The sequence below is a fragment of the Propithecus coquereli genome, unplaced genomic scaffold, assembly GCF_000956105.1.
Source record: "Propithecus coquereli isolate 6110/MARCELLA unplaced genomic scaffold, Pcoq_1.0 Scaffold175, whole genome shotgun sequence".
Classification (NCBI taxonomy): Eukaryota; Metazoa; Chordata; class Mammalia; order Primates; family Indriidae; genus Propithecus; species Propithecus coquereli.
In genome coordinates this window covers 95,786-122,384 of record NW_012142190.1, presented here as the reverse complement: position 1 = coordinate 122,384, position 26,599 = coordinate 95,786, and the positions used below count along the sequence as shown (strand labels likewise).

At 34.2% G+C, this 26,599-nt stretch overlaps 1 protein-coding gene across 1 annotated transcript in view; it reads right to left on the bottom strand.

The window, feature by feature from the left end:
- Window positions 1-20,442, bottom strand: part of LOC105808494 (PAB-dependent poly(A)-specific ribonuclease subunit PAN3-like) — a 53,362-nt gene extending 32,920 nt beyond the window's left edge. The window contains exons 1-2 of the mRNA XM_012642147.1: window positions 20,424-20,442; window positions 1,725-1,972 (exon numbers count right to left, since the gene is read on the bottom strand). Of these exons, the coding sequence (XP_012497601.1) occupies window positions 1,725-1,972; window positions 20,424-20,430 (255 nt within the window). The 5' untranslated portion in view covers window positions 20,431-20,442. The remainder of the gene's footprint in view (window positions 1-1,724; window positions 1,973-20,423) is intronic.
- Window positions 20,443-26,599: the final 6,157 nt, after the last annotated feature.

Genomic DNA, 26,599 nt, shown 5'->3' with positions numbered 1-26,599 from the left:
AAAAACCTCCTTTGTCTTGCTTTAGTTTTCCTTACATCACACAGCATAGTTTGGCTTAACTACCTCAGGTTTGCCATGAGCATATTTTTAAAGAGTGGTTTGAGGGGCAAAAACATCATAAAAATGTGCCATATTAATCTCTATAAAAATAGCTGAGATAGTTTTGTGACAAAAGAACTTCTATAGTTACTAAATTTCTTCTTTCTAAAAATGTGATAAAATACAATAACATGTAAATGAACATAAAATATAATAAACCAAAAGGTGTGTGGGGGGGGACACACTGATGGATCCTTACTTGAAAGAACCAAAGGAAGTCTCTGCTCTACCTACTACCTCAATTATTTGACCTGTTTGGAAAGCTGTTCTGCCAACTTTTGAAAGATCTCTGATTTAAAAAAAAAACAAACCACAAAACTATTAGCTCTTTTATTATTTTTTTAAAAAGTAGTTTACATGATTTACAAGTACTTCTATAAAGGTTTTCACATTTATTTCTCATAGGGTGATCAGGTGTTACTGTCTTCACTTTACAATTGGATAAACAGTCTCGTAAGTACCAACATGCAGGAGTCCCAAAACAATGATAGAACCAGGTTCATAAATATTTCAAAAGAAAGGAAAGAAACAAACCTGTTCTCTTTTCAAATTATCTTTTAGTAAAATATTAAATTTAATCAAAATAAGTTATTAACTGAATTTGGGGGATCAAAATAAATCCAAATAACTTTCCATGTAAGCCTACTGTCTATGATACTCGAATATCTACAGTTTAGATCAGCTTCCATATTTTAATGAAATCTGGATTTCTCACTCATGAGCTCTTCATCTACTACTACTTATTTTCCTAGAGTAAATAAAATGATTTTTTAATATGGACAAAATAATGAAGCTAAAAAGGTATAATTTATGTAACATGACAATGCTTCCCTATCCTTCCACCCCTTCCAGCCCCCCAACACCCTACCCTGCCCTTTCCCTCTTCCTGGCTCTTGTTCCTTCTCTCTCTCAGGACATCACTAATTCACTCTGAGAAGAAATCTTTCCTTCTGGGCCTGTTCTTCCTCTCTTGGTCTTTGTATTTATGTTTTGTCTGGGTCTACACCTTCCCGTTTGTTTCACGATTCTTCTTTTTCTCTTCTTCACCAGTCCTTTGGTAGCTGTCTCCTCATCCCCAGTCATGGCTCCCTTTGGTCTGAATCTTCTCCCTCCTTAGCAGTGACCCCTATCACAGGCCCCTTATCACTATGTGTCAGTCTACCACCCGGAGATCTAGCTGTTAAACCATTGCCACATCTGAGGCATGAGTTTATCATCAGTCTGCTTTCAATAACTACTGATAAGATACCATCTACTTTCTCTAACTTCTTACTAGAGGTAAAACTACCTATATCTATAAACAAATATCAGTGAATATCAACTCCAGCTGGCACAAGTACTAGGTAACCCCATAAGCAAAACATGCCATGAAGTACTAATATAGAGCCTAGATATAAATTATAATAATTTCTGATTAAATCAGATTTGTCCAAAACTAGAGTTATTTGTATGGCAGAACTAGATTTATTTGAAGAGATATGAAGAAGAGACTAGAATTCTTATCTAAGTTAGAAAATGAGATACCTTTTCACATCACAATAAAAAGATGCAAAAGGGGATAAACCTCCTCATTAATAAGAAGGATTGATTATAAGACTATGATTTCCTCTTTAACGTAGACATACCATCCCAGTCAAAGGTGCTGGAGTTGTGTCTGTATAGAAGTAAGTCGTCCCACCGACAGTTTCCTTTTGGATCACCTGACCAGAAGATGGAGTCTGAGAAACAGGATTATTAACAGGTGTAGAAGCACTAGAAGGCACCATGTAACTTGCTGGATTTGGAGTGTGACTTCTTCTTCTGGGAGCAGGAGAAGTATGCGGAGTAATCTTGGGGGAATGAAGAGGGGAAGATCCGGCAGACAATGACATTCCTGAAGAAGATGTAAAAAAGTTTCTTAATAGAGCACTGACTGGTTTTAGAGAAAAAATACGGAAAATTAAAATGCAAACATTCATTTGGAAGAAACATCATCTTTAACAAACTTTAAGAGCAAAGATAAATGACATAATTTTGTCTTGCTTTGTTTTAGAAAAGGCACTGAAAGTAAATGTAAAGAAGTTTCTTTTTTCAAATGTAGTCAATTTCCATATAAATTAGCAAATTTATTGCAAGAATAGTCTCCTCCATACCAAGGTTTACGTCAGAAACCTCAACAGTAAGTCACCAAAAATTTAATGAATTAATTTAATTGAAAAGTGGGAAATAACAGAACTGGACTCTTCATCAAATTATGCCTTTTATAAAAGTCTTACAAAAAAGACTTATAAAGACATATAAAAATGGACTTTTATTTTTTATTTTTTTTTTTGTTTTTGAGACAGAGTCTCACTGTTTTGCCCAGGCTAGAGTGCTGTGGCGTCATCCTAGCTCACAGGAACCTCAAACTCCTGGGCTCAAGCGATCCTCCTGCCTCAGCCTCCCGGGTAGCTGGGACTACAGGCATGCGCCACCATGCCCGGCTAATTTTTTCTATATATTTTTAGTTGTCCGATTAATTTCTTTCTATTTTTAGTAGAGACGGGGTCTCGCTCTTGCCCAGGCTAGTCTTGAACTCCTGAGCTCAAACAATCCGCCCGCCTTGGCCTCCCAGAGTGCTAGGATTACAGGCGTGAGCCACCACGCCCGGCCAGAAAAAGGACTTTTATAAAAGGCATAATTCCTTTTTGTGTTAAGAATCACTTAAAACTATGACTAATAACAATACAAATACCACATTCCCCCCAAATATTACAGTATTAAAAATTCAAGTCATCTAATAAAAATCTACTAGATTTCTTTCAGCCAAATACAATTAACAAAATTGTTTGAAAAAGCAAAAATAAAAAAAATTAAGTCTTAAGTTGAAATTTAAACACTGCACTTTTTTTTTAATTAAGTAGTATACTGTTTTGATGCCTTTTTGTCTTTAATTCTAAATAGGCATAAACTAAAACAACTGAAATTTCCTCAGATGCATACTTTTTAAAATTAGGCCAAATGATACCATAATGTTCTAATGGAAGTTTTACTCAACCACAACCAATAGGAAACCATTACATGCAGAGCAGCCTCTGTTATGAATCTATGTGGATAAAGGGAAAGACCAATTGTCTTTACCCTTCAAGGAGATTCCAACCTAGCTGAGAAAACAAGACCAGTCTCATGTAAAAGACACAAAATGACTTAAATAAACACTCAAATATAAACTAATGTACTGCAACCTACATGCATAAACGTAGACAAAATGCAAATTAATTAAATCAGGTAGAGTTATTCAGAGGCTTAATGGAGGTGATCAGTTCTGAACAGATTGAAAAGGGTATGTAGAGCTACAGTTACACTTCCTGAAAAAACAGGCTTATTCAGGAACTGTTTCCTAGCTATTCTGGTGAATTCTTAAAAACCTTCACCACTGAAGTAAGACGCTACCTTACAATCCAAGAAAAAAGTTACCAAAATGCATCTGGTCACAGAATTATGATCAACAGGGATATATGTTGCAATTTCTAATAGTTCATAAGACACCAATATTATGTTCTGAAAAACATGTAGGTGAACAAAAATATGCAGAGAACTTAAGTTACATTCATCTTTTCTCTGGACAGAACTTTGTACTTTCTAAAGAGCCTGGATATAATTATTTCATCTGATTTTCTGAACATTTAAGTAGGTAGGTAGGTCAGATTACAAACATCACAGTACAGATCAGAATTTAGACAAAGGCAGTTATGTTATTTAACAAAGGACATATGTGCAAGTCAACAGCAAAGCTGGACTCAAACTCAAGTCTCTAAATCCCCACTCTAGTACTCCTACTGCTGTAACATAATGTCTACTGCATTAAAATTAAAATAGGCCAGAAATTCTCAAGTATGTCTTAAATATATCTAAAAGAAATGTTAAAAACAAAAAACTCCTTTTTTAAAAAACAATATTTATGAAAAAGCCAAGTTATGAAAAAGCCAAATTACTATATTAAAATAAGCCTAATTTTTATTTTTATTTCTTTTTAATTATACCAGAGCTCCATTTTTATCTAACTCTATATATTACACATTTAATGGCAGGTTAATCCATACAGCAAATATTCTACTAGACTATTTTCAAAGGATAACTACTCCCCACTTATCTAAAATGAAATGTAATTAGACAGTTTTTCCTAAAGCTAGTCTCTAAGCCTTTCCAAGGTAAAACTGGCCAAGTCATCAAAGATTAGTACATTTGTTTACTATCCTTACATTAAGCAACACAACAAATATAGCTATATTCTTCAGTACTTTTCATGTGTCAGGCACTAATCTAAGGGCTTCACATGCATCAGTATACTTAATCCTCACAACCATTCTCTGAGGTAGGTATAGTGTGTTCATTTCACAGAGAAAACTAAATTAAAGGTCAAAAGAATTACTATAAGGACAAATTAATTAAACAACAGAATCAAGATTCAAACCCAGGTCTATTTGATTCCAAATGCTATACTCTTAGCCAATATACTACATAGCTGCCCAATTCTTCAGTCTTACAGGAAATAATAGAAAGGGGATCTATTATGCTTTATAGTAGTGCTTAGCTCTAGCATACTTAAGCTATGTGGGGAGGAGGAGTTGCGCATGGGCAGAAGGGAAGGATTCTCATACAAAGTAGGTATATAAGTGAGACAAAAATTAGAATCTCTCCTTATGGTTGAATACATGAAAAGAGATTACCAAAAACAATCTAAGGTCAGTTAAGAAGGAAATTTGTGGATAGCAGAATTTATATTACAGAACATCAAAATTTCTCTCAAGAATTTTTAATTTTGTGAAGTTATTTTAATATAAAGTAGAAGAACTGAAGTTTGAGTTCCTACATCTGAGCTAAGGTTGACTGGAATTACTTAAATATATTCCAAATATAAGCTGGGTGTGGTGGCATGTGCCTGTAGTTGGGAGGATCACTTGAAGCCAGGCTGGAGTGCGTCAGGATCACACCTATGAATAGCCACTGCACTCCAACCTGGATAACATAGTGAGACCCCATCTCTTAAAAAAAAAGAAAACAAAAAGAAAGAAGAAAAGAAAAGAAACAAGAAAAGAGAAACCCAAAATAAAACATGTACAAGAGTAAGCATCACCACCCATAAAGACAACAGGATATTTAAATTGTATAGACAGCTGGAGAAATGAAATTAACCACCACATTACTGAAAAACCAAATGTAATCACAAAAGGCACACCATTGTGCCAGCTACCCATTTTATAAGTATGTTAAAGGACTGAGTAAAATACCCACATATCTACTTGGAGAGAGGTATTCTGTACTTAGAATAATGAAGACAATAAGCACAACACACCCATTCTTAAGGCCTACAAACAAAACTAAGTTATAAACAACATGAAAGAGTAGAACCAACCGCACTATATAGAAACAAGTAGTTAAAAATAAGGAACTGGAATTAAACAGATTCTTCTCAAATGAAAGAAAATTGATTCAAAGTTCAGAATTCTTAGTTAAAAATGACATCTCCCACTGTATATTATTTAATGTTTAACCAGAGGAATCTTTTGTTAAAAGGGTTTCAGGAATCCACTTAATAAAAATTGACAGTTTTCTATTAATAATGATGCACATCAGATACATTATAACAGAAGTCTGTTTTCCTTCATTAGAAATCTCATATCTCTCACATGTAAATATTCTCTTATAATTTCTATCTTTCCCTATATGGGAGGGAAAAGGCTACCAGTAGTTATTGTAACACTCTGATATTAACTGGCACTCAATCAATAAAACACTAAAGCAAATACAGTAACAGAGAAGATCAGCATAACAGAAAATCCAGAAGAATAAAAATTGTATTTAAAAAATTCTAAATTAGAAATATTTCACTTTTGTATTTCTTTTTTTGTATCTTTTTTGTCATTTAGTGTTAGAATGATATTCTAGTGACATCATATATAATAATTTCACTATAACTTTTTAAGTGAACAGGCAAACTGACACATTTAAGTCATATATGATAAATTAATTGCTTTAGGACATTTGAAAAATGCTTCTTAAAGGTATCCAATTCAAATAAAAGTGAGGAACAGCATAAGAATGCCCAGTGGAGAAATTAACCAGAACAATTAACAAAATAAAGAAATAAGATATTTAAAAGACTCTTGTAAATAATTACAGAATTCATTAGTTAGGGCAATACTATTTCTGGAAAATGAGAGACTGAACTAACATGGACATCCTCCCTCAACCCCCACCAATGACATGAACACACAGAAATATGACACTCAAAATTTAAAAATATAAGTGAGATAAAAAAAAAAACAACAAAAATGCCAAGAGCAAGAAACTAAGGCAGAATTTAAAGCTAAGAGGTTATGTTGTCGAGGTCTGGGGAATCACAACCTAAGTCAGATACAGTCTCTACAAGCTGAAGTCTCTAATACCCACAAAGGCATATGTAATATGGCCTTGAGCCCATACAATATGGTAAATGAACTAAAACCTCTGTGTAAAGCCAGAACTCTAAAAAAGCTAGAAAAGAAGTGAATATAGGACCGAAACAATTCTATCTACGAGCCCATGGAACCAAAAGGAAAGCCAGTCTGTGGAAGAGAGATGGAAGAAAAGGAGGTAGGATGGACAACTGGAGTCATGTCTTAAGAGAAAAGGAAACCCCATGCCTGTCCCATGCCCAGGTATAGGAGAGAAAATCCCCATGAGAGGCTCCATGTTATAGGAATCCCAATGAGAAATTAACATAAAATGTGATTTGCTCAAGCAAAACCCTTCAGATACCTGGCTGAAGCAAACACCAAACTATTTTGATGAACACTTCCACAAATCGAAAGCATACAGGAACCCACTCCAGAAAATAATCCCATTTAAAAGAACTCAAAATAAGAATCAACATGCATAACATACTTGAGAATTAGCATCCTAAAAACAAAGAAGATATTTGTTCTTTAAAATTAAACGGAAAAACCCTTGAAGAGTTGAGTTAAATAGCAAAGTAGACAAAATCAAAGAGAGAAACAGCAAATTAGAAGAAGGATCTGAGAAAGGTACCTAAAAATAAAATTTGGAAAATAGGAAAAGAGTGGTTTAGAGACACAAACCAGGCCGGGTGCAGTGGCTGGCATCTATAGTCCTAGCACTTTGGGAGGCCAAGGTGGGAGGATTGCTTGAGACTAGGGGTTTGAGACCAGCCTGAGCAACATAGCAAGACCCCCATCTCTGCAAAAAAATGAAAAAAATTAGCTGGGTGTGGTGGCATGCACCTGTAGTCCCAGCTACTCGGGAGGCTGAGACAGGAGGCTTGAGCGCAGGAGTTTGAGGTTGCTGTGAGGTATGTTGATGCCACTGAACTCAAGCCCAGGCCACAGAGCAAGACCTTGTGTCAAAATAAATAAATAAACAAACACACAAAACATAGAATGGTAATGTAAATATTAAGGAGAAAATAAAATACATTAGAGAAGCAGTATTCAAAAAGATTTGTGACTTTCAAGAACTAATTCACCATATAAATCCTCATACAAGAAGTCCTGACCAAGAGTTCTGAGCAGAATAAATAAAATCAAATCCCTTTGACCAATTATGTGAAATTGTAGCATGCCAAAGGCAAAGAGAAAAATCCTAAAAGCTATCAGAAAAGAGACAAACCAACAAAAGAAAATAATTACATTAACAGGAAATTGCATCAGCAACACCAGATGATGGAATATTCAAAGTAAGGAGAAAAGATAACTGTCATCTTGAAATTTATAAACAATCTATAAATGAGGAAAAAAAATAAAGACGTTTTTAGTGTTTGTCACTCATGTTTCCATGGCAAAAATATTAAACAATCAACTACAGTTAAGAAGGAAACTCCCTCCCCAAAAGACATGAAATTTAAGAATGTATGAGTAAATCTGAATCAGCACTAACAGTAAAAGAAGAACAATTAGACTGAGATAGGTTAAAGTCAAAGTCTAACTAAAATTCTAAACAATATAACACTGAAAAGGGCAGAAAGGCTCGGTCATTAAAAATACTTGTATTAATGTTGTTACTGCCCATCTAGTCAACAATTTCATACTTATTAAAGCATGCATGGCAAAAACTTAGGGGTGACCACCACATAAAATAGGAACATAATATATAACATTCAATACCCACTTCATACCTCTGAACAAATGTTAACCTGAAAGAGGCAATCCTTCAAGATGAACCCCAAGTGGCTAACTGAGCCTAAATTTAAAATAGAACCAAGTGTTCCTTACTAGGGGGTCACATACATACTCTGAGTTCCCGGAAAACCGGCACCTTTTATCTTTGGGACTTACAGGGGTCACCTGAGCCAACCAATCAGAGCTCACCTGCCTCAGCCAACCAGTGCTCAGGTGTATAGACCAATCAGAACTAAACAGGTCTCAATCCTCCATTAGCACAAACAAACCTGACTGGGAATCTGGGAGGGAACTTTTGCTAAAAAATTTCCCTTTTTTCTCTAGAATGCTCCTTTCTTTTACACCAGAGGCTGTACCTCCCCAGTGTGCATACTATTCAGTGGAATAAAGTCTCTTTACTCCAAATTCCATTTCAGGGAACTTTTGTTCACACATCGTATACAAAAATTACATCAAAATGGACTAAAAACCTAAATGTGAAAAATAAAACCATAACTCTAAGGAGAAAACATAGGTATAAACTTTCCTGACCTTCGTTTAAGCAATGGTTTCTTAAGATATGATGCCTAAAAGACAAGTAACCAAAGAAAAAATATTTAAATTGGGCCTCATCAAAATTTAAAACTTGATGTATTTCCTTGGGAACTATCAAGGAAGTGAAAAGGCAACCCACAGGATGGGAGAAAATATTTGCACATCATATATTTAATAAAGTTCTAGTATGCACGATCATTTCAATAGATGCTGAAAAAGCATTAAACAAAAGTCAACATCTCTTTATGATAAAAACTCTCAACAAACTGGGCATAGAAGGAACACACTTCAAAACAATAAAGGCCATATATGACAAACCCACAGCTAACACACTACTGAATGGGGAAAAACTGAGAGCCTTTCCTCTAAGATCTAGAACAAAGAGAAAAGGATGCCCACTTTCACCACTTTTATTCAACATAATACTGGAAGTCCTACCAGAGCAATTAGGCGAGAGTAAGAAATAAAGGGCATCATAATTGGAAAGGACAGAGTCAAATTATCCTTGTTTCATTTACAAACATATAAAGACTCTACAAAAAAACTGTTAGAACTGATAAATGAATTTATACAAAAATCAGTAGCATTTATATATGCCAACAGCAAATAACCTGAAAGAAATCAAGAAAGCAATCCCATTTGTAATAGTCACAAAAAATACAAAATACCTGGGAATAAATTTATCCAAACAAGTGAAGATCTCTATGAGAACTATAAAACACTGATGAAGAAAACTGGAAAGGCACAAAAAAATGGAAAGATAGCCCATGCTCATGAATTGGAATAATTAATATTGTTAAAATGTTAATACTCACCAAAGTGATCTACAGATTCAATACAATTCCTATCAAAACACAAATGACATTCTTCACAGAAACAGAAAAAACAATCCTAAAATTTGTATGAAACCACAAAAGATGTGAATAGCGAAAGCAATCCTGAGCAAAAGAACAAACCTAGAGAGACAACACACTAACTTCTAACTATACTACAAAGCCATAGTAACCAAAACAGCATGGTACCTGGATAAAAACACACAGACCAATGGAACAGAACAGAGAACCCAGAAATAAATCCACACACTTACAGCCATTTTTTTTTTTTTTTTTTTTGAAACAGAGTCTCACCATGTTGCCCAGGCTAGAGTGCCGTGGCGTCATCCTCGCTCACAGCAACCTCAAACTCCTGGGCTCAAGCGATCCTCCTGCCTCAGCCTCCCGAGTAGCTGGGACTACAGGCATGTGCCACCATGCCCGGCTAATTTTTTCTATATATTTTTAGTTGTCCAATTAATTTCTTTCTATTTTTAGTAGAGACGGGGTCTCGCTCTTGCTCAGGCTGGTTTCGAACTCCTGAGCTCAAATAATCCGCCCGCCTCGGCCTCCCAGAGAGCTAGGATTACAGGCGTGAGCCACCGCACCCGGCCCAGCCAATTCATTTTTGACAAAGGTTCCAAGAACACACAGTGAAGAAAAGACAGTCTTTTCAATAGTGGTGCTGGGAAAACTGGATACCCACAAGCAGAAGAATGAAGCTAGACCACTTTCTCTAACAGTATGCAAGAACAAAATCAAAACAAGTTAAAGACTTAAATCAAAGACTTGAAACTATTAGGAAAAAAAAAAAAAAAACACCGGGGAAACACTGGTCTGGGCAAAGATTTTTTTTGGACAAGGCCTGACAGGCAACAAAAGCAAAAGTAGACAAACGGGATTATATTAAAATAAAAAGCTTCCACACAGCAAAGAAAACAATCTGCAGTGAACAAAGTGATGAGACAATACACAGAACAAGAGAAAACATACGCAAACTATCCACAATAACCAGAATATATAAAGAATTCAACCCAACAGCAAAAAAAAAACTAAATAATCTGATTTCTAAAACGGGCAAAAAGGCTGGGAGCGATGGCTCTCATCTGTAATCCCAGCACTGCAGAAGGCTGGCTGAGACAGGAGGATTGCCTGAGGCCAGGAGTCCCAGGCTGCAGTGAGCTACAACTGCGCCACTGCATTCCAGGCTAGGCAACTTTTAAAAAAAAAAAAAAAAAGGCAAAAGATCTGAATAGGCTGGGTACTAGGGAGAATTGCTTGAGGCCAGCAATTTGAGACCAGCCTGGGCAATATACTGAGATCCTGTTTCTATAAAAAAAAATAGATAAAAATTATCTGGGTGTGGTGGGCATGCACCTGTAGTCCTTGCTACTCAGGAGACTGAGGCAGGAGGATTGCTTGAGCCTAGGAGTTCAAGGCTGCAGTGATCTATGATCACGCCACCGTACACCAGCCTGGGTAACAGTGTGAGACCTTATCTCCAACAAATAAAAAAAAATCTGAACAGACATTTCTCAAAAAAAGACATACAAATGACCAATAGGAATATGAAAAAATGCTCAACATCATTAATCATGAGAGAAATGCAAACAAAACCACAATGAGATATCCTCTTACCCCAGTTTAAATGGCTTTTATTAAAAAGACAAAAAATAACAGATACTAGTAAGGATGCAGAGAAAGGGGAACATTCATACACTGTTGGTGAGAATGTAAATTAGTACAGCCAGTATGGAAAACAGTAAGGAGGTTCCTCAAAAAACTAAAAATAGAACTACCATATGATCCAGCAATCCCACTACTGGGTATATACCCAAAAGAAAGGAAATCAGTTTATCAAAGAGATATCTGGACCCTCATGTATGTTACAGCACTATTCACAATAGTCAACATACTGAATCAACCTAAGTATCCACCCATGATGAATGGATAAAGAAAATGTGGTGCATACACAAAATGCAACATAAAATATTATCCAGCCATAAAAACAATGAAATCCTTTTATTTGCAGCAACATGGATGGAACTGGAAGTGGGGGCATTATGTTAAGTGAAATGAGCCAGACACAGAGAGACAAATATGGCACGCTCTCACTCATATGCAAGAGGTAAAAAAGTAGATCTCACGGAGGTAGAGAGTTGACTGGTGATTATCAGAGCCTGGGTAGGGTAGAGTAGGGGTATGGGGGCTTGAAGAGAGATTGGTCAATGGATACAAAAACACAGGAGGGAATAAGATCTAGTGTTTGACAATACAGTATGATGACTATAGTTAACAATTTATTGCATAATTCAAAATAGCTAGAAGAGAACTAGAATGTTCCCAATATAAATAAAAGATAAATATTTAAGGTAATGGATATCCCAATTTCCTTAATTTGATCCCTATACAATGTATGCAGGTATCAAAATATCACATGTACCCAAAAAATATGTAAAATTATTGCGTCAAATTTTTTCAAAAGGTCTAGTATGCAGAATATAATGAGAACTTTTATAACTCAACAGTAGCAAAAGTCCAAATGAATTTAAAACATGGGCAAAGAGCCAGCATGGTGACATTCACCTATAGTCTCAGCTACTCAGGAGGCTGAGGGAGAAGGATTGTTTGAACCCAGGAGTTTGATTCCAGCCTGGGCCATATAGCAAGGCCTCATTTCTAATAATAGTAATAATTATTATTATTTTTCAAAATTGTGCAAAAATTTTGAATGGACATTTCTCCAGAAGACATACAAATGGCCAATAAACATATGAGAAGAAGCTCAACATCCTTAGTCACTAGGGACATGACAATCAAAACCACAATGATATACCATTTCTTACCCACTAGGATGGCTGTAATAAAAGGTATTAGCGAGGAAACGGAAAAAGTGGAACCCTCATACACTGTCAGCATGTAAAATGGTAGTCACTTTGGAAAACAGTTTGGCAGTTCCTTAAATTGTTAAACACAGTTACTATAAGACCCTGCGATTCCACTACTAGGTATATAACCCAATAGAACTGAAAACCTACGTTCCTACGAAAACTTGTACATCAACGATCCCAGTAGCATTATGCATAATTGCCAAAAAGTGGAAACAACCTGATAAGTGGTAAACAAAATGTGATATATCCATACAATGGAGTACTATTCAGCCATAAACATAAGGAAATAATGATACATGCTACAACATGGATGAACCTTGAAAATATTAGTGAAAGAAGCCAGACACAAAAAGGCCATATATTGTATGATTTTATTTATATGAAATGTACAGAATAGGAAAAACTATAAAGTGAGAAAGCAGATCAGTGGTTTTCAGGGACTGGGGAGAGGCGCAAATGGGAAGTGACTGCTATGGGTACAAAGTTTCCTTTTGGAATGATGAAAATGCTGTATAATTAGCGGTGACAGTTGGAAGATCTCGGAATATACTAAAATTTACTGAACTGTACACTTTAAAAGGATGAATTTATGGTATGTGAATTAAATCTCAACAAAAAATAATGAATATCCACATCATTTCTTATGGGGGAGGAGAGAAGGATCAAGAAAACTCTATTAATAACGATGGGGGGAGGGGCAGACGATGAAATACATACCAAAAAAAAAAAAAGCCCAAGGAACCTACTTACATTAACTAACAGCAATAGGCACAAACTTAACTAGAAATGTGTACAGCCTGTATGAAGAAAACATTAAAGCTCTACTGACAGAAATAAAAGGGAACATGAAAAAAGTGAAATAAATATCCATACTTGTTATAAAGATGTCAATTCTACCCTGACCTAATCTAAGATGATATTTTCATTGAATTAACATTATAAACAGGATTTTAAAAAATTAACCAAGCTAATTATATCCATGTGAAAAAATAAGCATTGAGAATAGCCAAGAAAACTACTCAAGAAAGAAAAACAAGATGAAGAAGAACAACAAAAAAGAATGAAGGAAAAAGTAGGGTATTAACACCACGAGATATTAACAAGTGATCAAAAATACAGTAAAAAAGATATTTGATAGAGGTTCAGATGAATAGTGCATCAATGCAACAGGACACCATAACTGATCTCAAATACATATGAAAAAATAAGTATAACATAAAGGTAGTAATTCAAACTTCAGGAGGGAAGGTGGACTACTCAATAGTTGTATGTGACAACTTACTAGCCATCACTAAATGACAGAATGAATTTATAAACAGATGGTTAGATAAAATCAGTAAAAGTGAATCTCCCTTTCATTCATTACAACCATATAAATTTCAAATGAATATTCAAATTGAATACTGAAGAGTTTAAAATAAAATGAAAGGGCTCTCAAACAGTATTTTGAAAAAATATAATGTTATGAGGACACAAAATCCAAAGATTAAAAAAGAAAATGTTTGTCAATTTAACTTCTTCAAAAAATAAAAATTGCTACAGAGCAAGAAAAGATTTGCAATATATAGTTCTTCAAATCAGTAAACAAACAGAAAGCAATGATTGGAAAACAGACAAATTATACAACTAGCCAGTTTACAGAAAAGAAAATTAAATGCCTCAAACATATAAAAAGATTCTCATGTTCACTGCTAAAAAGAAACTAATTAAAACTAGCTCATAATTGGGCTCTTCACAGACTGGCATAGGTAACAAAGTTTAATTAGACAATTTATTAAAAGGGTGAGTGTTATATAAATACTGTCACATACACTTTTGGTATCTTTTTGAAGACAATTTAGCAATACCTATCAGCTAGAACTTTTTTATTGTTATGATAATGGTAAGTAATTCAAACAAAAAAAGACAAATGAAAAATAAAAGCTGCGAAGTAAAAATTTTTGCTTTGCTTATCTTTGTGGCCCATAGGACTCAATGAATAAATGTCTTATGAATGAACGTTTAAGTTATTTTTAAATCTATTCCAGGGGAAAAAAAAGTAATACTTTCTTCAACCAGAGAAGCTATAAAGGGTATTCTCTCAGAAACAAAGGCATCTGAAACCCCAGACTGAAGATGCCAGTACAAGATAGCAGAAAAAAAGATTGGAAGGGAAGAAATAAAACTATCATTATTTACAAAAATACAGTTGTCCAAATGTAAGAATTTACAAAATATTAAAAATAATAGTTTATCAGAGTGACCGATACAGAGGTTAACCACACATCTACACATTAGGAAGAATCAATATTTTGAGAAGAGAAATATTTTGTTTCTCAAAGATACCAATTATGATACCAATGAATACTACAAACCCTCTCAGAATAAATCTAACAAAATGTGTGCAAGACTAAAATACAGAAAATTATAAAACTTTGTGGAAAGACATTACAGACAACCTGGAAAAAGAAATGAAGAGAGAACTGATGCTCGTGTATTGGAAGACAATACTGTAATGATGAGGATTGTTTTCAAATTCTCTGAAGATTCAATACAACTTCCCTGAAGACACCACATTCCTCGTGCATCTACAAAGCTGCTTCCTCCTCTAGCACATCATCTACAGCCTGACCTGCCAACACCAAATTTTCTAAACCCCAACCTCATAGTAAATTCTAGTTCATCCTGAAATACCTTCTGACTTGACAAAGATTTTCTTGACAGCCATACTTAAAACTTATCCCCATAATTTTGTTCTTCTTTACCTTCTGCTGCAAATACCACAGGTAATTCAACTGTCTATTAATAGGGAAGAACCGCGCCCTTAATCCTCTCTGTATTCTCATCTACACGTTAATGACACATTGTCAGTACAAAATAATTTTGTCGAAAAGAAATGGATGTAAAGGTGAAGATTTCCTCCTTTTTTGGTACCAACAATCAAGATGCTCAATATAGCAATTTAATGATCATCAAATTGTCAGGAATGGCAAGTGCCATCACAAGAAGCACTGAATATAACAAGAAGTTGGAAGCAGAAAAATAAACAGTCACGCTATCAAGCAACACAGCCATCAGTCAACACTATTAAAAAAGCAACTGCGAAACAATCCATTAGACACTATGAAAGAAAGAGAGGAATTTGAAAAAATCTGGGGTGAAGGACATTTTTTTTGACAGAGGAAAGTCTGATCATTTTAGTTAAGTATTACTCTTTCAGGTCAACACAACCTGAGTAAACCTATGTTACACTAATAATTTTAACAAAATTTCAATAACCAAACAAAATCCTCAATAATAAATTGTCATGTCTGACTACACCGAAAAGAATGGTTTAGATTAGAAATTAACAAAACTCTCTCATCTTGAACAGATGAACTAGAGGACAAAGAGAGGAAGCACTGCTTTCTTAACAACAGGACCAACATGTGGGGCTTTTTCCAAGAGAAAATCATTCTAAGAAATTTATATTCAGAAACACAAAAAACAAAGTTACCACTAGAATACTTCTTACTTTATTCATTTTTAACCAAATTCGCCAAATTATCCCCCCAAAATCAAACAGTACACAGTTACAGCCCAAAACATAGACACTATTTTATATCCCTCAATTCAAACAGGGACTTCAATATGTTAAGAATTAACAAAGTTTCTTCCTTGACTTTCCTGATGATGATTCAAAGGGGAGGTGTAAAAAAAACAATTTCAAAGTTAAGTTCAGAGCACTTTCCCTCCCTACTTGCTATTTCAGTGCTTCAGAGACAAGATTTGTTTCCTAGTCCATATATATCACTGGCTCTTAGCAGAGGATCTGAGTTTAAGAAAGGGCTGTCAGTGGAATTACCATTACAATTAAAAGTTAGGATGTCATGGAGTTATTGGCAACCGACACAACCTGTCAAACAAATCTCCAAGATACTCTACGTAAATATACCATATGCAGGACAGCATTCTGCTGGAGAAAATTTTCTATAATAAGATGTTAAGTTACAAAATAATGTCAGAAATGCAGTAAACACTTTCTATGATGTTGATGATTACTGTATAAATAAACCTACTTTACAATATAATCCTTAGAGTTTCTCAGTAAATTTAGTAACAAAAATCCTTGATTGGAGGTCCTCAAGTCCACCCTCGGGTTCAGAAATTCGTCAGAATTCATAGGACACAGCATATAGTTGCACTCATGGCTGAGACTGTTACAGCCATGTGGTAAGCATACATAGCTAGATCTCACAAGTCCAGAGGAATTCGTGCGTAGACTTCCTATTCTCCCTTCCTCTCATGAAGAGTCACAGCAAGCACAGTCTTCCCCCACTAACGTGTGCAATATATCTGCTCAGAGAAGCCTCTTAGAGACCAAGGTTTTTATTGTGGACTAATTATATAGACACTCTCCCTCTGCCTAGCACATACCAGAATTCCAAAATTCTGGAAGGAGAGCAAACCACAGTCTGCACAAAGAGATTAGGCAAAGTAAACTAAAGTAAACTATATTTATTGGTTAGGAAACAGTGGGAACTCTCCCAAAATCTAAGTTCTCAGACATCAGCCAAGGGCCAATCTTGCAAGCAGGCATTTTTTAAGGATAGCAGTCTTTGGCTTGCTAATTCATTTCTGCATAAATACCTTGAATTGTCTCCAGTACAGTGACACAATTTTATAATTCTCTTCTACAGTGAATATTGTTATAGTGAAATACAAGGGCAAATGTTTACTTTTCTCATCTGAACACATGCCTTGGGGAAGAGGGAGGAGTAAAAAGGAAGCCTTAAGTTACAGCAGTGGATTTGTGTTGATTCGATTACTTTTTTTCCATGCACACTTACAAAAGAGTTACATATATTAGTGACTACATAGCTGGGAAATATAACAGAGAAAAATGAAATACAGCTCATATAAAAAGGATCTGAACCTATGTTTTGTCAACTCCTATTTTTAGTATCTGAGCTATCTAAACATACACACTAACAAAACATCTATGTTACGCCTCAAAATAAAATTCCAGCTCTAACATTACAAAGAAAAGATAATGCCATTAGTTAAGGTCATATCTTAGCTTCTTGTATATTAAAATTATAGTGGCCATTCAAAAAGTTTACTTATTTAAATATTCAAGTATATGAAACAAAATTTTATTCTTAACAAACAACTGTTGAACTTTTAGGGCAATCCTGAAGAGGAATCATCTACGATCGGTATATACACCATAAAAACAGCTGCTTTCAATTTCAATAGCTTAAAATATTATTTATAGCCTTTGTCACAGAAATTCTAGTTCCGAAAAGTATTCTGAAGAAATAACCCTAAATCCTGGAAGATACCAATAGTTATGATAAATGTATACACACAAAAATCCTATGTATGCTGTTTTTTAAAAGATAACACTATGATTCAACTTTTTCATCGATAAAACCAGTTCTTAAAAACTTGACAATCTGAAGGTTAGAGAAAACATTGTCAATCAAATGAAGTTTATTAAGGTGGTAAAAATGTTCCACAACATGCAATTAAATTTTTTTCCCATGAGACAATTATTTGTTAGGAACTATAAAAAGGTTGTTTGTATACTTAATAACTTAACCTAAACTAAAATGAATTACTTCTAAGCTTATCTGTTGGGTAACATTAAGTATATATTTATTTGGATAAATTAAAGTTATCATTATTATTACCTTATAATAAAAGTTGATAAATACAAAAATCCTAAATTTATAAATTCTTAGTATTTTCACTTCACAACAATCACTCCATTGAAAGAGTTACCCTTAACCTCATAATTATCTTTTACAATAGAATTATAAATAAGAGTCTAATTTATAAATCTGCCTAGTTTGAAGAGGTTTTAAAATTTCCAATTTTTAAGCCAGAAGTAGACCAAGCTTTTCCCCTCTTTTGACAGATTAGATAACTGGAACCAAACATACTTCAGTGATCTGTTCAGTCATTTAAGCTCAGTGATGATAGAAATGAAATTAGATTCCAGGTTCCCTGAATATTACTAAGCCTTGTGCAGCAACCTCATGCTGTTGAATTTAACCTAAACTTAAATCCCTAATGATCATATATAAAATAATGCACCTAAAAGGAAAAGTTATGGTATAGAGAGAAAATGTGATTAAATGCAGAGGTGTCAAATTTCATATCGTAAAAGGTCAAAGTTTAAAATGGCTGGCATAACCCATTCAAAACATTTATCTGGTAAAGTTTCTGGCATTCTGCCGTAAGCCTGAGAATTATAAAGTCAGTCCTAAAGGTGTAAGTACTATGAAAAGAAACAAGTCACTACAAAGCTACATATAAGAATAATTGAGAAAATCTTTGAATTTAAAGATCTGGATTAGAATATAGAGTTTTGGAAGAATCCTAGCAATATGGATAAATGTTTGGATTTTTTTCTGTATTAATAATCTTTTAAAAAATTTCTACATCTAATGATATGAATTTTTCTCCCCAAAAAGGCTATTATTAAATTGATGGGATGCATTTTATGACAGATGTCATCTCAGAATCCAGGAATATAATAAATCTTGATTATAAATCTTGTTTATTATTTTGGTCACTTTTCTGCCCAACAAGGGGAATAATGGCAATAATTTGTAAAGATCTTGCCATCAAATAAAAAATATTCAATACATTACTGAATTTTAATTTGGGAACATTTTGCCACAAAATGGGGTGAGAGTCGGAAAGGTGGACACAAAGATATGACTAAGACAATCATTATACAGGCATGTATGTTTTAAATGTGGATCTAATCCCAGAACAGAGTAATAAAATCAAATAAACCACCACATCATCCAAAACTCAACAGAATTAAGGAAATAAAAGCTAAGATAATACTAGCCATTACTTCTTTCTCCATAATAATTTCACTGTTCAATCAAATTCAATTTGCGAATAATTATCAAAACTGGCTAAAAAAATGTTCTTAATCAAGAGTATCATGCTTAAGAAGGTCATAATAATTATGCAACTAATGAATCTAAAGTTGAATTGTATGCAAGCTCATTTGTCAAAAGCCCAATTTTCCAAACTTCAGTCATGATGACTATTTGCACTTCTAGCCTAAATAATAACAGATATTTAAAGAATCTACTTAAATACTGGTGAGGTAAAGCTCCCATTATTCCTATATATTTTAAATCAACTTTCAAATGATTAAAATAAAATATATTTATAATCTTTTATCTCTTAAACAACAAAATGATATGTGCAGATGCAGCTTTGGGGAAGTACCTATATCATCCCACAGCCTATTTTATTTAAAAAGTCTTCAAAAAGACAATTCATTGTATCCCTGCTTATTAATTTACTATGGCCTAAAAAATTCAGATATGAAGATTTTTATTCTGTAGCTCAAATCCCTCATGTTTCAGATAAAAATCCATCTAATTAAACATTATAATTAATCTCATTTCCTCAAAGACTGATACAAAAAAACTGTCAAGTTTTAAGGTAAAAATTACCTTATTAATAATCTGATAATTAATCAATCAAGAAAGCACATTATATAATATTAGCCATAAGCCAAAACATAAAATTATTCACTGATCTAGTATTTATTATTAAATTAAGTTTCATTTAATCCTAAAAATTTTAAGCCACAAATGCATACTACCTTTGCAAAGACAAAATAACCCAAGTGCCAAAAGGTTTACTTGAAAGAAATGTTTATAACCTCACGTGAAAAAAAGAATAACTAGGATTCTTAAGTAGACAGCAAAAACCCTATGCAGACCTCTCAGGACATACAAACTCTTACTGGCAACAAATAGCAGGAAAATTTCTACACCTTAAAGAATTGTTCCATGAAGTTTAGTGATAAAATGAAAACAGAGTCAACAAGAATATTGATGTTAATTGCCAGAACTGATTCCTTCACAAACCCTGTTTTCACAACAGCAACCCCTTATGATTAGGGGAATTAAAAGTTGCTGAACTCAACAATCCCTTCAGTTAAACAAACAGACCCCTCATAGAGCTGTCCAACGCTGCCCAAACTATCCATCCTTTAGTCGAATCAGTCAGTTTCATGAATTGTAGGATTTATCTTCAAGTCCAGTGCTGACTCAGAGGGTAGCTTGTTCCCTAGAGAAAACAACCAACAAAAATCAGAACAGCTACTGCTCATAAGCTCTTTCAACACCCAAGTGGAAAGGACAAACTTATTGGGTCCAAAAAAATAGTTCAACTTCAACTACAGAAGTAGCCAGTAAGCCAAAGGCATCTATATGCCATGGGCAGTTCTTGATTAAAGTTTTCACTCAGTTACAGCAAGACCATTACATAGCTAACAAAGTTTACAAGAAAAGCTATCACACAAAACATATATATGGTTTCTCACTGATGGAGAAATATGCAGGGAATATAAATGGAATGCATTCTAAGGGCCAGAGCTGTTTTTTTGTTTTGTTTTATCTTTGAAAAGCTGCCTTTCTAGTGTGTACGTAGGGGTGGAAGGAATTGAAGGTCTCCACCCAGAAGTAGTTTAACATGTGTAGAGCAGCTTTGTTTAATGCTATACATTACAAACCAGTAAAGTGTTACATAATTCCTTAAATTCAAGATTCTCATTCACTAATTAGAGAAAATATTCTGAATCAAAAGATAAAAGAGTAACATGTTCTGTTCTGAGACCTGAATAGTCACTTGCCTTCCTTATGTTTAAAGCCCATGAAAATAAACATGTATAATCTTTGAGCTTCAAGGTATGCCACAACAGAACAAGGGAGCATTTCCATTTCATGAGTTAGTAGTTTTGTCTAAAATAATATGCTATTATGGAAAAGAAAAGCAAAAAAAAAAACTTAATAAGGAAAGGAACTAAAGAGCTCAAATTTCAAAACACTGAAATTTCAAAACACTGAAATGTCACTTTGTCCTTTCATATGAATTAGTTTAAAAGGTTTTCAAGTCCCTATCCAGGAAGAATCATGAGAGTGATCGATACAACTTTTCATTTTGTAAAAATTTATCAACACTGTTAAGTAATCAAGTGTGAAAATGTATCCTAATCAAAATCATTCCTTCTCATTTCCAAATGTAACATGGAAAATTCTTGATTCTCAGCTAATAATTTTAGTGCCTGAGAGCTCAGACTTGTGGAAGACAATATAGCAGTGATTATGCATTGTCTTGAAAATTGTACATATTTGAATATAAACATCTGACATTTTGGTAAATCATGTTTTTTTTTTTTTTTAATGCCTTATGAATTCCTCACTTTTCCAGCCATTCTCAACCCTCCACTAGGGTTCCATGAGACTTAACCCTTAATGAGCTAAAACACCCGCTATATGTAATGATTGACATACTATCCTTGGGAGAATAACAAAACAGTCACTCATATCATTTTCTGTAGTCTGTGATCAAATGAGGACTCTCAGTTAAGAAAAGCTGCAACTCTCCCAGCTTCCTTAACCTATGTCCTGGTAAGTTCCCTCCTACTGAGCAATAGGCTTTCTATGCCAGTGATCTCTGTATTAAGCAGAAACCCAGGCTTTCAGAAATGCTTTAGGGTTCTGCAAATGCTTAATATGAATTTCTTTTTATTTGCTTTTCCATTAGTTGTTTATTAAACCAATTTTAAAAAACACAAATGCAAGTCCAAATTAGTATTCATTTGTTTTTTAACATTGGAGTGTTAACATCGGTAACACTAACATACTTGCTCTGTGTTGCATTAGGATATTCTTCCTGCAACTTCAAAATAAACCCCTTCTCTCTCTCTTGTCAACTGCATGCGTGCACATACACATATATATATATATATATAAAATATATATATAGGTAGGTATTTTTTATTAGGAAGGTTGTGACTCTGCAATAATCTTAATTTAAATGCACATGTACTGAGATAAAATTAGACACTTGAGTGCACAAACTATCCACGTGATTTATGATTTTCATCTCACTATATGATAAGAAATATAGAAAAGGAGACTTGAGGAATATAAGGCTAATTATTATCCTTCACCCACCAACTTCAAGCTATTGTATTCAACAAAATACCACACAGTCTTGTTTTTCTCACTGAATAACTTTATGAGTTAGTGTAATAAACCCAACTGTGTAAATGCCAGTTTCATCTGTTTTACATAATTTTAAATCTGGGGGTTATATAGAGATTTCACAAGAGTTCTGCTGCTTTACCTGTTTGAAAACCACTGTTCTAAGCTCTAATTAAGTTTTGGTCTTCCTGGTTCACAGGTTCCCTAGGGGCAGAAATGGTGATTAAGTCTTAAAGTCTGGATTCCTGCTCAGTTGCAAGCTCCTGCTAGATAGTTATGTTCCAATTCATCTTTCCAGTTTTATTAACTACTATCTCTTCTCCTCACATTCTAACAACCCCCAAAAAACAATGTAACCAACTCTGGGATGCTAATAGCAAATAAAATTGTTAAAGATTTTAAGAGAGGGGGTAACCAGGTACTTTAAATACAAAAAAATTTTCTCCATCTCTATGCCATTTTACATTAATTTTTCCATGTTCCAGCCCAATCTAACCTTTTCACTTGCCTAGCAATTCTACTGTAAAACAAAATTCTAACCTTAGGATATGTCAGAGATGGTTGCTTTTCACATTGCAAAAATGACTTCAAAATATTTGGAAAGATAAATCAAAAAGAAACTCCACATAACAAAAGCAGTGACTAAGAGCCTAAGACAGAGATCTAGAAAACAAAACTATTAATATAAATTAAACAATCACAGTTTAAACTGTCACGGAGAATTATTACCACTTTTAGAGGGCTAGTATTTAGCTAATATGCACTGATACTAAGGTATAGTTTGGTTAAAAAAAAAACCACAGTACCAGCTGGCAAATAGTGGTGCCCTTCCCTATCCTCTCTCCTTCAAAGGACTTCGTGGACTTCCTCACAATCAGTTATCTAAACCTGTTACAGGAAGACCCTGCTCCAGCACAAAGAACCTTACCCTAAACCTGTGGCTCAATATCATGCCTAACTGGGATTTTCTTCACATCTGTTTAGCCTCTTTTTCTTTCTTTCTTTCTTTTTTTTTTTTTAAGAGACAGGATCTCATTCCATCTCCCAGACTGGAGTACAGTGGCACCATCATGACTCACTGTAACCTCTAATTCCTGGGCTCAAGTGACTCTCTGGTCTCAGCCTCTCAAGTGACAGGACTACAGGCACATGCCACCACGCCTGGCTAATTTTTAAATTTTTTTTATAGAGATGGGGTCTCGCTATGTTGGCCAGGATGGTCTTAAACTGGCCTCAAGTGATCCTCCCACCTTGGCCTCTCAAACTGCTACGGTTACAGGTGTGAAGCCACCATGCCTGGCTTGTTCAGTCTTTATATAACTCAGAATTACTTTTTAAAAGTTCACTGACTGAGAATGTTTCTCTGTTATGCTACTTAAACTTGTTAAAACAGGGGGGAAAAAAAAGCTCACTGATTCTCAACTACGTTTAAAACGTCTAAAGAAATCCTATTCATCCTTTAAAAGCCATCAAATATTTCGTTTTCCATGAAACATTTTTTCCTATATACTCTCATTCAAATCAGATAAAATTTACCTTCCTTCAAATTTTCTGGCATTTCAAACTTTATTTTCTCTACAAAGGGTATATGTCAGAATCTCCTATGAATTTTTAAAGAATACACATAAAAGCCAATGCCCTAAATCTGGAGTTTCTGATTTAGTAGGTCTTAGATGGGGACAGGAAAATTTATTTTCAAAGCACCATAGGTGATTTTGATCCTTACCTGCATATGAAGGCTTACTGACTGAAACCATAACATGAGATCAGGCACCAAGCAAGGTTCCAAAAATTCAAGAAACAAAGAGGTAAGATCTAGGCCTGATCTCAGCACAGTTCACTCTACCATAAGGCTCACTAAAAAGCTTAATAATTTTCTATTTTAATATTTACTGTAGCATTCCATATATAATCACAATAATGGATAAAATGATAAAAATGCCTCTAGAAGCATTTAACTTCAACAGAGGAAATAAATATGTATATAACAAATAGACAACAATCTAAAAAAAAAATTTGAGATACTGAAAACACTACAAAAGCATAAAAATGGGAAATGTTATAATGAATAGAAGTAGAAATGGCCTTGAGGAAAAAGACATTTGACCTAATCAGGCAGGCAAGATCTCAAGAAACAGATCTTCCAAGCAGAGTAAGGCCTGAGCAAAGGTACAGAGATGGGGAAAAGTCTGACTATGTTTAAATACATATTCTTGAAGAATATGATATAAAAGAGTAGGGTCTTACATGAAGCAGAGTTAAAGGCACTAGGCTTATTTAATCAGAAAATAAAAGTTGGTAGTATTTTAATAGAACCTTCATATTATTTTAACGCAAAAAATTTTTACTGAGCTCATGGTTCCTGCCACAAGGGGCCTTATATTTCAATGGAGACAAAGGACACCCCACCCAAATTTAAATAAACATAAAACTTCAAATTGTAATAAGTTCTAAAATAAAATAAACAGGATAACATGATAGAAAATAATGGTGAGATACTTCCTTTACATCATCAGTCTAACGCCCTTTTTTCTAAGTGATATTTTAGCTGGGACATAAAAAAGAAGAGAAGGAATCAGTGATAGGAAGAACAGGTGGAACAACATATGCAAAGAACATGCGTCTAAAGGAGCTTGACATTATTTGAGGAGGGCCAGTATGGCCAGAACAGAGTAAGCAAGGAAAAGAGGGACAGGGTAAGATTAAAAGTATACAAAACACAGATTATGTAGGCCATAGTAAGGGGACTGGATTTTATTCTAGTGACAATCAGAAAGCCACTATTTGATCTATATTTCAGATTACTTTTGCCATTACATGGCAAAGGAACTGCATGGGTAGACCAATTAACCATTTTGAATAATGAACAAAGGAGGCAATGACAGCTTGGTTTAGGATGGTGGGAGTAAAAATGGAGAAAAGTAAATAGTTCAGCGATAAAATATAAAGGCAAAATTGACAGCATTACCAATAGACTAGATATGGAAAGTGAAAGAAAGAGCACAAAAATGAATCTTAAGTTTCTTGTTCAAGCATCTTTCTAAGGGTGATGATCAGTTTGCTTGACTTCATAAAAACCCAAACAGATAAGAAAAAGTATTAACTCAGCAAAAAGAATATAGAATAAAAATTGATAAATTCTAAAGTGAATTGAGGTACCAAGGCAAGCTAGGACATATTCTCCTAAGGTAATTTCCATATAGCTTAGCTAGCTGAAGAGGGAACTGAAGCTAGGAAAATGAATTAATCAGTTTAGGGCTCTTGCTATTTATAATTTTTTATAACATATAAAAATTATACATTCACATAAACACAATAACTCTCCATACTAATACCAAAACTGAAAAATTTTAGGAGGATATATTGATATTTCCTTTTAATTACAAACATACAGAACTAAAAGTATTTGAGGGGGAAAGCTCTGCTCCTCTTCCCTGTAGCAAGACTAGACTAGTGCTCCTCCTCCACTGCCCAACCCTCCTAAAGCAATTGCTCTTAACCAAGACTGGACATCAAAATTACCTGAAAGGCTTTCTAAAACTAGACATGTGCTAGTTGGAAAGAACGAAGAGGATCTGTGTGAGAAACTAGATCGGTAGGTTTAGGATGGGTCCTGGTCAGGAATGCATATTTTAAAAGCACCTTGCGAAATGGTGATGTGTGTCCTTGATTAATCTTTAGAAGATTAACATTGAACCACATTAATTTTCACAAAATTTTGATTACTAGCCTCTTCTAGTATTAATGGTTCAAGTCATGAGATAAATACATTATAGTCAGAAACAGTTCATGAACATAAGTGAACTTAAGCAATAGAACTATTTTACAGTATATTACTATTAAAAGTTTAAATTATTAAAGTGGCACAACAAAAGGATTCCTTTACACAATGATATCTAAAATAGACCTTTTTTTTTTTTTTTGGTTATGTTTTCCACTGATTTTAGTTGGAATATAGTATTACTTCATGATAAAATCAACTCTAAATATCTATTTAAAAGTTTCTCCAAGCAACTCTCCTATGGAGTACTACTGTTATTTACTGTGAATAGTGATACATATAAAAGTATGACAGCAAAAACCCCTCAACAAAACTTAAACTTCTCAAATTTTTTCAATATTCAAAAAACTGAAGT